Source organism: Adiantum capillus-veneris, chromosome 25 (genome assembly GCF_014529385.1).
Source record: "Adiantum capillus-veneris isolate H3 chromosome 25, ASM1452938v2, whole genome shotgun sequence".
NCBI lineage: Eukaryota > Viridiplantae > Streptophyta > Polypodiopsida > Polypodiales > Pteridaceae > Adiantum > Adiantum capillus-veneris.
Genome location: NC_140955.1, coordinates 46,442,029 through 46,453,945, shown reverse-complemented (window position 1 = coordinate 46,453,945; position 11,917 = coordinate 46,442,029). Strand labels below are relative to the sequence as shown.

Here is an 11,917-nt window from a genome sequence, read left to right as displayed (position 1 = left end):
CACTACACTTGACTTCACTTCTGCATTTCATCTGGAATCTAATGGTCAAACCGAAGTCACCAACCGCACTATTATTGACTTGTTAAAAGCTTATGTTTCTTCTCAACCTAAGAAATGGGATGATTACCTACATATTTTACAATTTGCATACAACAACACCACTCACACTGTCACGGGTAAATCTCCATTTGAAATTGTATATGGTCACTCACTTCCTACTCCTGCTTCGCGTCTTTCTAATGTTGTGCCTGTCCCGCTGATGATTTCACTACTGACTTTCATGATATTTATGCAAGTGTGCATTCTGCCATTAAACACTCACAAGAACTTTACACAAAGCGTGCTAACAAGCACCGCAAGGCACACCAATTCAAAGAAGGTGATCATGTTTTACTTCGGATCGAAAAATGAAGGATCAAAAGTGTCAATACTAATGTATTTGTTAAGCTTGCTCCTCGTATTTATGGACCCTTCAAATTTCAGCTGTCATTAATGATGTTTCTTTCCGTTTAACACTACCTGCACATTGGCACATTCACAATGTCTTTCACATTAGTCTTTTACACCCATTCCGAGGACCCCTACCTACACACCACATTTATGAAGACCCACCTTCACTTGTAGACCAAGAAGAGCAACTCATCCCTGACAAAATAGTTGACCATGAGATCATCACTACACGCACTGGAATGGTTTATAACCGTTACCTTTTGACTTTCAAGGGCCACCCTAGAGAGGATGCCAAATGGATGCCTGAAAAGTTTTTTCGCAACTTTCCCGACCTTCTCCATACTTTCCATCACTCACGGTCCAGTTGATTTCTCTATTGAGCAACTGAGGACAGTTGCTATCCCTGGTGGGAGGGATGTTACGAGACTGGGTACCCTCTTGTTGTATTGGTTAGCTGCAATTGGGATAGCTGGACGTAATGGTTAATTATGTGCTGTCTATTTATTTTACTAATTGAGTTGATGATGATTTTGTAGAGTGGAATGCGGGGAGTTGATGAAGAGGCGACGGCAATTACTCTTGGCCATGTAATATTTGCACAGTACCTTAGAACATCATTTCAATAAGCCACTATGGCTCTGTAAATAGTTATAGTAAGAACTCCCCTTATGGGTCATGCAAGAACTAATGAGTTTCACTCATTTGCAAAAGTAAAGTGGTTGTAAAAAGAGGGGCCTCAATTTTTGACACCTTAAACTCAAAATAATATATTAAATACCAACTCCACAAGAGAGGTGCCGTGGAGTTTCGGGTTAGATTTAGGCCTTTCTCTTGTAGATTCTCTTCTCTACTCTCTTAAGCTATGGTTATTTGCTGTGGACTCTCTAATCTATTCTCCATCTCTTATACATCTCTTATAAGCTTGTCTATGTCAATTCTATGTTTACTGTGTGTGTGTGTGTGTCATAGTATAGGTGAGTGTGTGTGCTTGAAAATTGAAAGAAGAGGTGGACAGTTTGATGGTGATTGCTTGGAAGCTTGTGTTGAATATTTTAAGCGGTTGATCTCCCCCTCTTCTCCCAACAGTATCCCCTTTAATCTATGTACTTAACATTTATAACCACGTGGCTTCACATTTAGAACAAGATATATATGCAAGTATAATGGTTAGGGCGTTGGGTTCTCACCTTGCCTTTGAGAGTTCAAATCTTGGGTTCGAGGGCCAGGACGTCCCGAGATTAGGAGCCCCCCATATCCAACCTCCATCGTCAATCCCATGCAGCCCCCGCCCTCCTGTCAAATAAAGCTAAGGGGGTGCCCTGGAGGTGAGAGTCACCGTGACCTGCATGGTTGCTTTTTCCCGGGCCTTTTTGTTTCCATAAATGTGATGAATATATTAGAAAGGAAAAGAATTACATGTTGGCAGCCCCACAGGCAACTGCTGCAAAGCAAAAGCATAGCGGGAGAGGAGGGAGACAAGTAAAAGGTGAGTATCAGGTAGAAGACTAACAGGGAGCATACTAAGCAGTAGAAAGGAGGTCACCGATTTCTTTATGAAAGTAGAAAACGGTTGCCCTCTTCAATTTGAGACTCCAGGTGGCTGATGTTGATCATCGTGCTCGAAAGCAGTTCTGCAGAATGCAAACTACTAAAGGATGAGATTTGCGTCCTACTTTGGACCCGTTTTTATGGCCACGTCAAAAATCAGTCCGTGAGAGTCTAGAGAACGCAACGTGATTGTCCTGGATTCGAGCATTGATTTCGTCTCAGGCGCCGCTTGCCTTTATAAAACCTTCCTTTGAAGCAAGACTGCAGTCAAGAGAGCAGCTGCAGGGAAATGCTGCGGCAAGCAGGCGTGCGGGCCTGTCGGACTTTGGTGGGTCGTTTGCATAGCAAAGGTTTCCAGCACACCTTCTCGATTCCCCGTCAACCCGTGCGCTACTGCTCTGCATCACATGGCCTCCCTCCTCCCCGGCGCACCATCGCCCAGCTCTACCTACACATGCTGGCCAAGCGCCCTATATTGACTAAGAGCGTCACTGCTTCCACCATTTACTTCTTTGCAGACATCGCATCTCAGGTCAATATGAGAGAGAGAGAGAGAGAGATAGAGAGAGAGAGAGAGAGAGAGGAGGTGTTTCTACTTGGCTGATTATTTGCATTGGCTGCCTGGCATAACCAGACACACGAATGTGGTACTTGCACATGTATGATTATTGCATATCCTGTATTATCTGTGCGTGCAAGCAATCACTTGGGTACATATACATTCAAAACCTTAACTGATGTTTTTGGATGCATCTTTACCAGAATGAACCGATTCTACCTTTTTAGCTTAGCAAGGAAAGGGAAAAGGTTATAAAGGAGACATGAGAAGTGCAAATTTTATCACCAATTTGGCAAATTCTGATACCATGTTTTGGGTACAAAAGAGAAATGCTAAAATGAATCTAGGAGTGCTACTAGCTGGAACTGTGTGGGGTATGTGTGATCACTGATACAATCGGTGCCCAGTACAAGAGGGTGATATAATGGGTCATGAGTCTATCTTCATGTGTACTCTGGATGTCGAGATAGTATGGCTTGAATCCTCTATTGCAGTCTACATCTATGCTGTGAAGCTCCTCTCCTTGCTCGCATGCGTCTCGATCTCCCAAGCTCCAATGCTTGGTCAACGAGAGTACCGTGGGTGTGAGTATGAGTTGAGCTTCGCAGTGGTGGCTGCTCCTCCATTTGTCTAGTGTTTGGTGTGAAGAAATCGGTAATCTGTCTTTGGGATTGTCTCTCTTCAAATCTCCTTGGTAAATTGTCTCTTTGTCTGTGTAATTCAAGTAGATACAGTCCAAGGTATCTTTGGTCCTAATAGCTCATGACTCTGGAGAAGGCACCTTAGGAATCCAAAGGTTCCGCAGTACATGAAGGTTTTCTTATGGAAGGTTGTTTGGGGTGCTTTACCGACGGGGGTGAAGATTCAGGAGAGAGGGATTGGGTCAGATCGATGCTTGGGGTGCAGGCTAGCTAGTGAAGATTTGGCCCACCTATTCATGGACTGCCCAGCTATAAAAGGCCTCGCAGGGAAAGTATGCAAGTGGGTCCAGAGAACATGGAAAATTAGTTTTTTCAAGACTGACCTATGTCCTGGAGGGAAAAATTCAGGTAGTCGTGCACTCCTCGTCAGCACTCAGTCGTCATATACTTCTTCTTTCATAATGTATGGCAGACAAGGAACCGCCGTGTTTTTGAAGGAGGATTTGAGGTGGCAAGCTTGGCAGAAATTATACAAGAAAGCAAAGTGCTAATATGGGCACTCGGGCGCAAGCAACACTCGGAGAATTGGTCTAGGACTACTTGTGCTTTGTTGTCAGTAGATGGAATGCCTAGGATGGGGGCAAATCTTGGCCATCGGTAAATAAAAGATATCAGAATGAGGCGGGGTGGTAGGGGTGGCTGCCCTGATAGCCATTGTAATTATGATCCCTGGATGATGTCATGGCTTAACATGAGCATGACAAAACCTTGTAATTTTTTGGGCTGTGCAATATAATCCACTCACAATTGTGAGTTTTGCTTTAAAAAAAAAAGAAAGAAAGAATAGAGCTCAATCTAAGATCACTCATTGTAGTATATACGAATGAACATCATGACTAAGTCTCATAGTAATCAAAAAATGTGACAAGCATGTAGGTAAAGAACAAGAGGAGGCAGTGTAGCAGGCTTGGTGTAAGGTGCAACGGAATGAATGTTGTATTTTCTCAAGATGAGTGATCTATATTTGCTCAAGGTTCCTTTTAGTTCTTATGGAAGGAGAGAGCCTTCCGTCTTTATGGAGAGTGCTATGATCACGAACAAAGTGAGTGGATATTGTGCGTGCAAGTGTATGAGACTGAGAGATAGAGAGAAGAGAGATACGACACCCGAGAGGTTGTAAAACCCTCCTCCGAAGGCCCCACTCTCGTCGGCGAGAGTGGTCTACTTTTGATTGCACAAAGGTGTACAATGATGAGGCATGGACTGATGCAATTCGTGACTATGTCGGTGACGATGATGATGACTTTAGGGCTGAATTCAGTGCTCTTCTATCTGCTGTCCACAAGGGGGTAATGGCTGAGAATCTGGGAGAACTTGGGGCTGAAATCTGCAAACTTTGGGGCTGTTTTCATATGGCTGAAAATCCCTTGTTTTGTCGAGGGTCTTATGGCTGATAAAAACGCTGAAGACTAGCAGGACAAGGCTGCGTTTTTATGGCTGCTATCGAAGGCTGAAACGCTGAAGATTAGCAGGTTTAGGGCTGAATTGAATCGCTGCTGTACCTGCTATAAAACGCTGTCTTGCTGCGTTTTTCAATGCTGAAAACACTGAGGTAAAAACGCTGAATTCTGCAGCTTGGCTGGCGATCCAAATGCTAAGGGTTGGGGCTGCTGTAGGGGTTGTAAAAACGCCAAGATGCTGGCCTCTTAGGCAATGGCTGATTGTGGAAACGCCAAGTGGGGAGAAGTATGGCAAGAGTAAAACGCTAGGGGCTGGATCGGGATGGCTCACCAAGGGAGGCTTGGAGAGGGTCTTGTTAAGAGAGGGAGGGAGTACCTGTTGCTTGAAAGCCTGTTGTGCTCCTTGCTCATCTGCCCAATTGTGCTAACTTGGGTTTGCTTATATATTAACTTACCCAATTTGCCCTACTTAGTTCCCAATAAAAGTCACTTAATAAATAAGTGAAAAATGTCAAAAATAGGGAAAATAGGATAAAGTCATTGGAAAAATCCCCAAACTGACTGTGATGGAATCTGATGGAAATGCTTATGCTTATGTAGTGTGCAACGAGAGGAGAGGATATGCATCTACACTAAGTGACTGGGCATGCACGGTCTACGAATAGACTCACAAAAGTGCAAGATCACTTCTAATCTAGACTGATTGGATTGACGGGAACCCTGTTATGGTGTAGCTTGTCCACGGACACATAGGGTTGGATGTGTCACGTGACATCCCCTCCTTTTTAAAGTGAGGTACTGGTACCGAGTTGCATGGCTTCCTTGTAGCGTGCCAACAACTCTGGATAATCCTTGAAGAACTCTTTGTCTACCCACACCGCTTCATGGGTTCCTCGATCTTTGAACTTCAAAATATATTGTCGTACTTGTTTCTTCGAACCATGGCGAAACCGATGCAACAAGACTTGCTCCGGCTCCATGACTTCAGCTTCATCGATGATCTCCAGTTCTTCTTCTTCCGAAACGTCCTTTGGAGGTGTTCCCTGAAACACTTCCAACTAAGAAACATGGAAAACGTTGTGCATTGACCATGAGTTAGGCAACTGCAATTTCATTGAAACCTCATTAATCTTTTTGATGACTGGAAATGGACCATACGTTCAAAAAGACAACTTAGGACATTTCTTTCCAACTTTCTTAAGACGCTGTTTCATGATTCATAGATAACACCCAATCTCCTTCCTTGATCGAGACCTCCTGACAATGCTTGTTAGCCTGCCGAGAATAAGATTCCTGAGCCTTGCTTAGCTGAAGCTTCACACTCTCAGAAATCTCATCCAAGGACTGACTCTTAGCATTGGCATCAGGCATTTGATTGACCAATCTAGTCAAAAGTGATTGGAACGGACTGCCAAAAGCTGCCTCATACGGAGTTCGACCAATAGCAAAAGAAAAGGAGTCATTTAGAATGGCCTGAACCAATGGGAGATAGAGCTCCCACTGAGACTGCTGATCATGAACATAAGATTTTAACACATCAAAAGCCAACTGATTATAAATGTCTGTTTGACCATCTGACTGTGAATGAAAAGCCGATGAAAAATTCAACTTTGTGCCAAAATTTTCAAAGAGTGCACGCCAAAAGTTGGACGTGAACTTAACATCCCTATCTGAAACAATGGACTTTGGCAAACCATAGAGGGGGTACCAATGCTTAATGAACAATTGTGCTACATCTTGTGCAGTGATGACTGTGGCTTTACAAGGAATCAACATGCAAAATTTGCTGAAACGATCAACAATTGTTAAACATTGAGTGTTCCTTGAATGCAAACTTGGTGGTAAGTTAGTCACAAAATCCATTGAGATATCCTAAAAAGGTCCCTCAGGAATAGGCAGCGGAAGTAAGAGGCCTTGCTGCTTATCCCGAGGAGCTTTTACTTTTTGACATATAGTGCACTGTGTGACATAACGAAAGACATCTTTCCGCATTTTAGGCCAATAAAAAAATCGTTCAATTTTTTCCAATGTGGTGTTTATTCCCCTGTGCCCACCCGTGAGATAATCATGTGCATCATGCAATATGGTTGGCTTGAGAGAGGGCAACACACATAAACGTTGACAAAAAAATAACAATCCATCACGAATGAGATAGTTGCTGGGCCCTTGGGAAGCAAGAGCCTGCAACCAATACTTACCAAACTCCGAATCTGTATACTGATTCTTCATGCTGTCAAAAGACTCACCCTGTATAGAAAATGTGGTTCTTGACTCAAGAGCCAAAATCTGTCCTTTGCGACTCAACACATCTGCAACAACAAGGTTAGCTTTTCCAGGCACATACTCAATCAAACCTCCAAATTGCTCAAAAAATTGTGACCACCGCGCTTGGCGATCAGTCCAATGTGCACTAGGCATAGACTGGAGCTACTTGAGGGCTTGATGATCTGTGCGCACTGTAAACTCTCTACCATACAGAAAATGCTTCCAATGCTTAAGAGAGTGAATGACAAACAAAAGTTCTTTATCATAAACGGAATAATTCTTTTCCGCACTATTGAGCTTCCGGCTAAGGAAAGCTACTAGGCGACCATGCTGCTGGAGCACAGCGCCTATGGTGACATTGATCGCATCCGTCCATACCTCAAAGGGATCATCCCAAGAGGAAAGGATAAGACACGGTGCTCCTGTCACCGCAACCTTGAGAGCTGCGAAAGCGTCAATGGCTGCCTCGGGCAAGTCTATGCGCTGACGGCGAGTCTTTACCCCTTTCAAAACATCAGTCATAGGTACAGCAATGCGTGCAAAATTCTCTATGTGTGAACTATATGCTTGATATAAACCAAGAAAAGAACGCACATCATATGCAGTTTTGGGCAAATCCCTTCGCGGGATCTAGCTTGACGCCTTCTGCAGAAATGATATAACCCAGATAAGTGACTTCAATAAGAAAAAATTCAGACTTCTTAGCTGCAATGTACAACTGACACTCATCCAAACGAGTTAGTACCCTTTCAACATCTCTTTCATGTTGTTCCCACGATGCAGAAAAAAATGAGAATATCATCTAAAAAGATGAACACACATACACTGACCATATCGCCGAAAGGACCTACCATGAGACGATTGAATGTACCCACGGCACCTGTCAATCCAAAAGGCATAACAATATACTCCCATTGCCCTCGCTCGGTGCGAAAAGCGGTCTTCAAAATGTCGCCTTTGAATACCTGTACCTAATGGTATCCACTCTTGAGATCGACCTTGCTGAAAACCTTTGTCCCATTGAGCCTATCGAGGATATACTCAATGCGAGGCATCAGAAACTTGTTCTTGACGGTCATCTTGTTTAATGCTCTGTAATCAACACACAAACAAGACGAACCATCCTTCTTGCGAACAAACAAAATAGGGGCAGCAAAAGGACTTACAAGAGGACGTATGAATCCTCTAGCCACCAACTCCGTGAGTTGTTGCTCTAAATCTTCCTCCTGTGACTTGTTCAAACGGTAGGGAGCCTTACTGACAGGCTGCGCTCCCTCCATAAGCTCGATGCGATGGTCCTTCGGCCGCTCAGGTGGGAGACGAGGTGGAAGATCATCCTGCAAAAAGAGATGTTTAAACTTCGTAAACAACTTTGAATACTTAGTTGGAGCCTGAATGCTCTGGGAAACTGGAGCCAGCATAGATGAATGCCGCTTGTGCTCCTCGTTGTAATTCACGCTTTACCTGCACATGAGAGATGAGAGGCAAAGAATGCAAGCCCTCCTCAGATGAGGGGGGATTCAGTGTCGGAATGTAAAGTGATCGTGTTAGCACCAAATTTAATGTGAGCGTCGAGTTCACGAAACCATTTAATGCCCAAAATCATATCACATCCTGAGAGAGGAGATACAAGAAATTTCCTACGAAAAGAAGCGGTAAACATCACATCAAGGCACTCCTTCGTGATGAGAGAGTCCATACCAGGAGGGAAGCCAGAAACCTCGAGAGGAGCTTTCTGACTAACCTCTAGGCGGGCTCTCTCAATGAGAAGGGGACTAATCACATCATACATACTGCCTGGATCAAACAATATGATAAAACGCTGTCCCTTTACATGACCATAACACTTCAAGAGAGACTCATCAATGTGTGTGAGAGTCAGGAGAAGATGTAGGTTGTGTTGTGACAATGCTTGTGGTAGCTGTGGGTGCCTTTGGTTCTTTAGGTGGGACTGTCTTAGGACAGGCCTTCTTAATGTGACCCTTGACGTGACATTGAAAACATCTACCTTCTTTATCATAAATCACTTGTTCTTCAGCCGTGATGTATCCTCCTATAATTCCTTGTGAAGCTTTTTCATCAGGGGTTAGCTTAAGTTTTGCAGGTGCTTTAGCTTTACCCTTAGATTCATTGTTAGAGTTCTTTTTAGAGGAATTAGAAGAAGAAGGGCTAGTAGAATTACCATTCTTACCGTTCTTACCATTCTGCGTGTTCTGAGAATTCTGCGGGGTTCCTTGAGAAGTCTTGTTTTCCTTAGGCTTTCCTTTGTTGTGCTTCATCTCGTGTGCGAGAGCAATTGCTACCGCTTTGTTAAGATTGATTGGATCAAGTACCTCGACATCGTACTTGATATACTCGTCCAATCCGTAAAGAAATGCCTTTTTGCGCTCCGAATCCGATTTGCGTAATTGAGTGCCGAGCTGCAAAACACGATTAGAGAAAGACATAACCGGCATACCATTTTGCTTGAGAGCGCGCCAATCGTCCTTCAATCGTACAAGGTACTGAGGTGGCATAAACCGCGCCTTGAGCTTGTCTTGGAAATCAGCCCAATTGAAGGAAAGGGGCGTGAAGTCGTCGGCTTCCTCTAGGTACGCAGCTAGCTGTGCCTCTTTTCATGCGTGGTACCAATTAATGGCATCACCGGCAAGGTACATAGCTGCCGTCAAAACTTTGCTATTGCCTGTCTTCTTAGTTGTCGCAAAATAAGCATTAAATTGATGCAACCAAGAATGAATAACCGTAGCATCCATCTTATCGTCATACTTACTGGAAGTCAACTTCTCTGTGATCGGGTTGCTGGAATCCGTATCGTGGCTTGCGCCACTTGATGAACTCTTACGATCTTTAGGTGGTTCGGTTTTCGAAGCTAGCGCTTGTCGAAGCAATTCTTGAGTGCGTAGCTCTCTTTGAGCTTCACGCTCGGTCTCCAAAGCCAATCTTTGAGCCGCCTCCTCCACCTTTCTTTGTTGTTTTCGTTCTTTGCGTGTGTCGCGCTCGCGTGCTAAAGCAAGGCGATTGTCTTCTTGTTGTGCGGCAAGTCTTGCGTTTCTTTCGTCGAGCTCACGATCTTGAGCAAGGCGATTTGCTTCTTGTCTATCCATCATGGCCATCATCTGATTGACCATTGCCTCCATAGAGTTTGGTACACTTGGTGGCGTAGATGGCGAAGGGGGAGGGTTGAAAAAATCTCCTGGTGGGGAAAAGTCTTCGTCGCCTCTCTCATGCTTATCACCTGTATGCGAAGTATCCATTCCGCTTCGGGTGACGACCATGCTCTATGATCTTTGGTTCTTAAGTCCACGAGGAACTTGGGTTCTTGAGGGTCTTGGGTTCTTGGTTCTTGAGGTTTTCTTTTGCTTGCAAATCGCGTTTGAGAAGGATCTTCTCTTCACCCGAGTTCTACTCTTTTCCGTGGGCGCACCCCTTGGCGGCCTTGCGCTCACACCAAGGTTGCTTTTTCCCACCTCACGTCGATTGGCCGGCCGCTAAGTGCACGGTCCGCTCTCAATGAGTGAAAAGAGATACAAGGGGAGGCTGGACAAGCCCTTCTTTCTTGGGATTCCTGTCACTCTTCAACAAAACACGATTAGGAATCGACACGCCCAAGCGAACTTGGGTTCGTGCGACAGCAACAAGCAAAAAAATTTCTTGTGGTTCTTGTGGTTCTTTCCTTGAGTAATACAGAACACTTCCAAAGCTCTGATACCAATGTAAGGTGCAGCGGAATGAATGTTGTATTTTCTCAAGATTAGTGATCCATATTTGCTCAAGGTTCCTTTTAGTTCTTATGGAAGGAGAGAGCCTTCCGTCTTTATGGAGAGTGCTATGATCACGAACAAAGTGAGTGGATATTGTGCGTGCAAGTGTATGAGACTGAGAGAAAGAGAGAAGAGAGATACGACACCCGAGAGGTTGTAAAACCCTCCTCCGAAGGCCCCACTCTCGTCGGCGAGAGTGGTCTACTTTTGATTGCACAAAGGTGTACAATGATAAGGCATGGACTGATGCAATTCGTGACTATGTCGGTGACGACGACGACGACGACGACTTTAGGGCTGAATTCGGTGCTCTTCTATCTGCTGTCCACAAGGGGGTAATGGCTGAGAATCTGGGAGAACTTGGGGCTGAAATCTGCAAACTTTGGGGCTGTTTTCATGTGGCTGAAAATCCCTTGTTTTGTCGAGTGTCTTATGGCTGATAAAAACGCTGAAGACTAGCAGGACAAGGCTTCGTTTTTATGGCTGCTGTCGAAGGCTGAAAACGCTGAAGATTAGCAGGTTTAGGGCTGAATTGAATCGCTGCTGTACCTGCTATAAAACGTTGTCTTGCTGCGTTTTTCAATGCTGAAAACACTGAGGTAAAAACACTGAATTCTGCAGCTTGGCTGGCGATCCAAATGCTAAGGGTTGGGGCTGCTGCAGGGGTGTAAAAACGCCAAGATGCTGGCCTCTTAGGTGATGGCTGATTGTGTAAACGCCAAGTGGGGAGAAGTATGGCAAGAGTAAAACGCTAGGGGCTGGATCGGGATGGCTCACCAAGGGAGGCTTGGAGAGGGTCTTGTTGAGAGAGGGAGGGAGTACCTGTTGCTTGAAAGCCTGTTGTGCTCCTTGCTCATCTGCCCAATTGTGCTAACTTGGGTTTGCTTATATATTAACTTACCCAATTTGCCCTACTTAGTTCCCAACAAAAGTCACTTAATAAATAAGTGAAAAATGTCAAAAATAGGGAAAATAGGATATAGTCACTGGAAAAATCCCCAAACTGACTGTGATGGAATCTGATGGAAATGCTTATGCTTATGCAGTGTGCAACGAGAGGAGAGGATATGCATCTACACTAAGTGACTGGGCATGCACGGTCTACGAATAGACTCACAAAAGTGCAAGATCACTTCTAATCTAGACTGATTGGATTGACGGGAACCCTGTTATGGTGTAGCTTGTCCACGGACACGTAGGGTTGGATGTGTCACGTGACACTTGGACAGTCCA

General features: G+C 44.5%; 1 protein-coding gene across 1 annotated transcript in view; it reads left to right on the top strand.

Moving 5' to 3' along the window:
* The first annotated feature begins 2,106 nt into the window (after window positions 1–2,106).
* LOC147424818 (uncharacterized) overlaps window positions 2,107–11,917 on the top strand; it is a 71,596-nt gene continuing 61,785 nt past the window's right edge. The window contains exon 1 of the mRNA XM_086499734.1: window positions 2,107–2,530. Within this exon, the coding sequence (XP_086355860.1) occupies window positions 2,288–2,530 (243 nt within the window). The 5' untranslated portion in view covers window positions 2,107–2,287. The remainder of the gene's footprint in view (window positions 2,531–11,917) is intronic.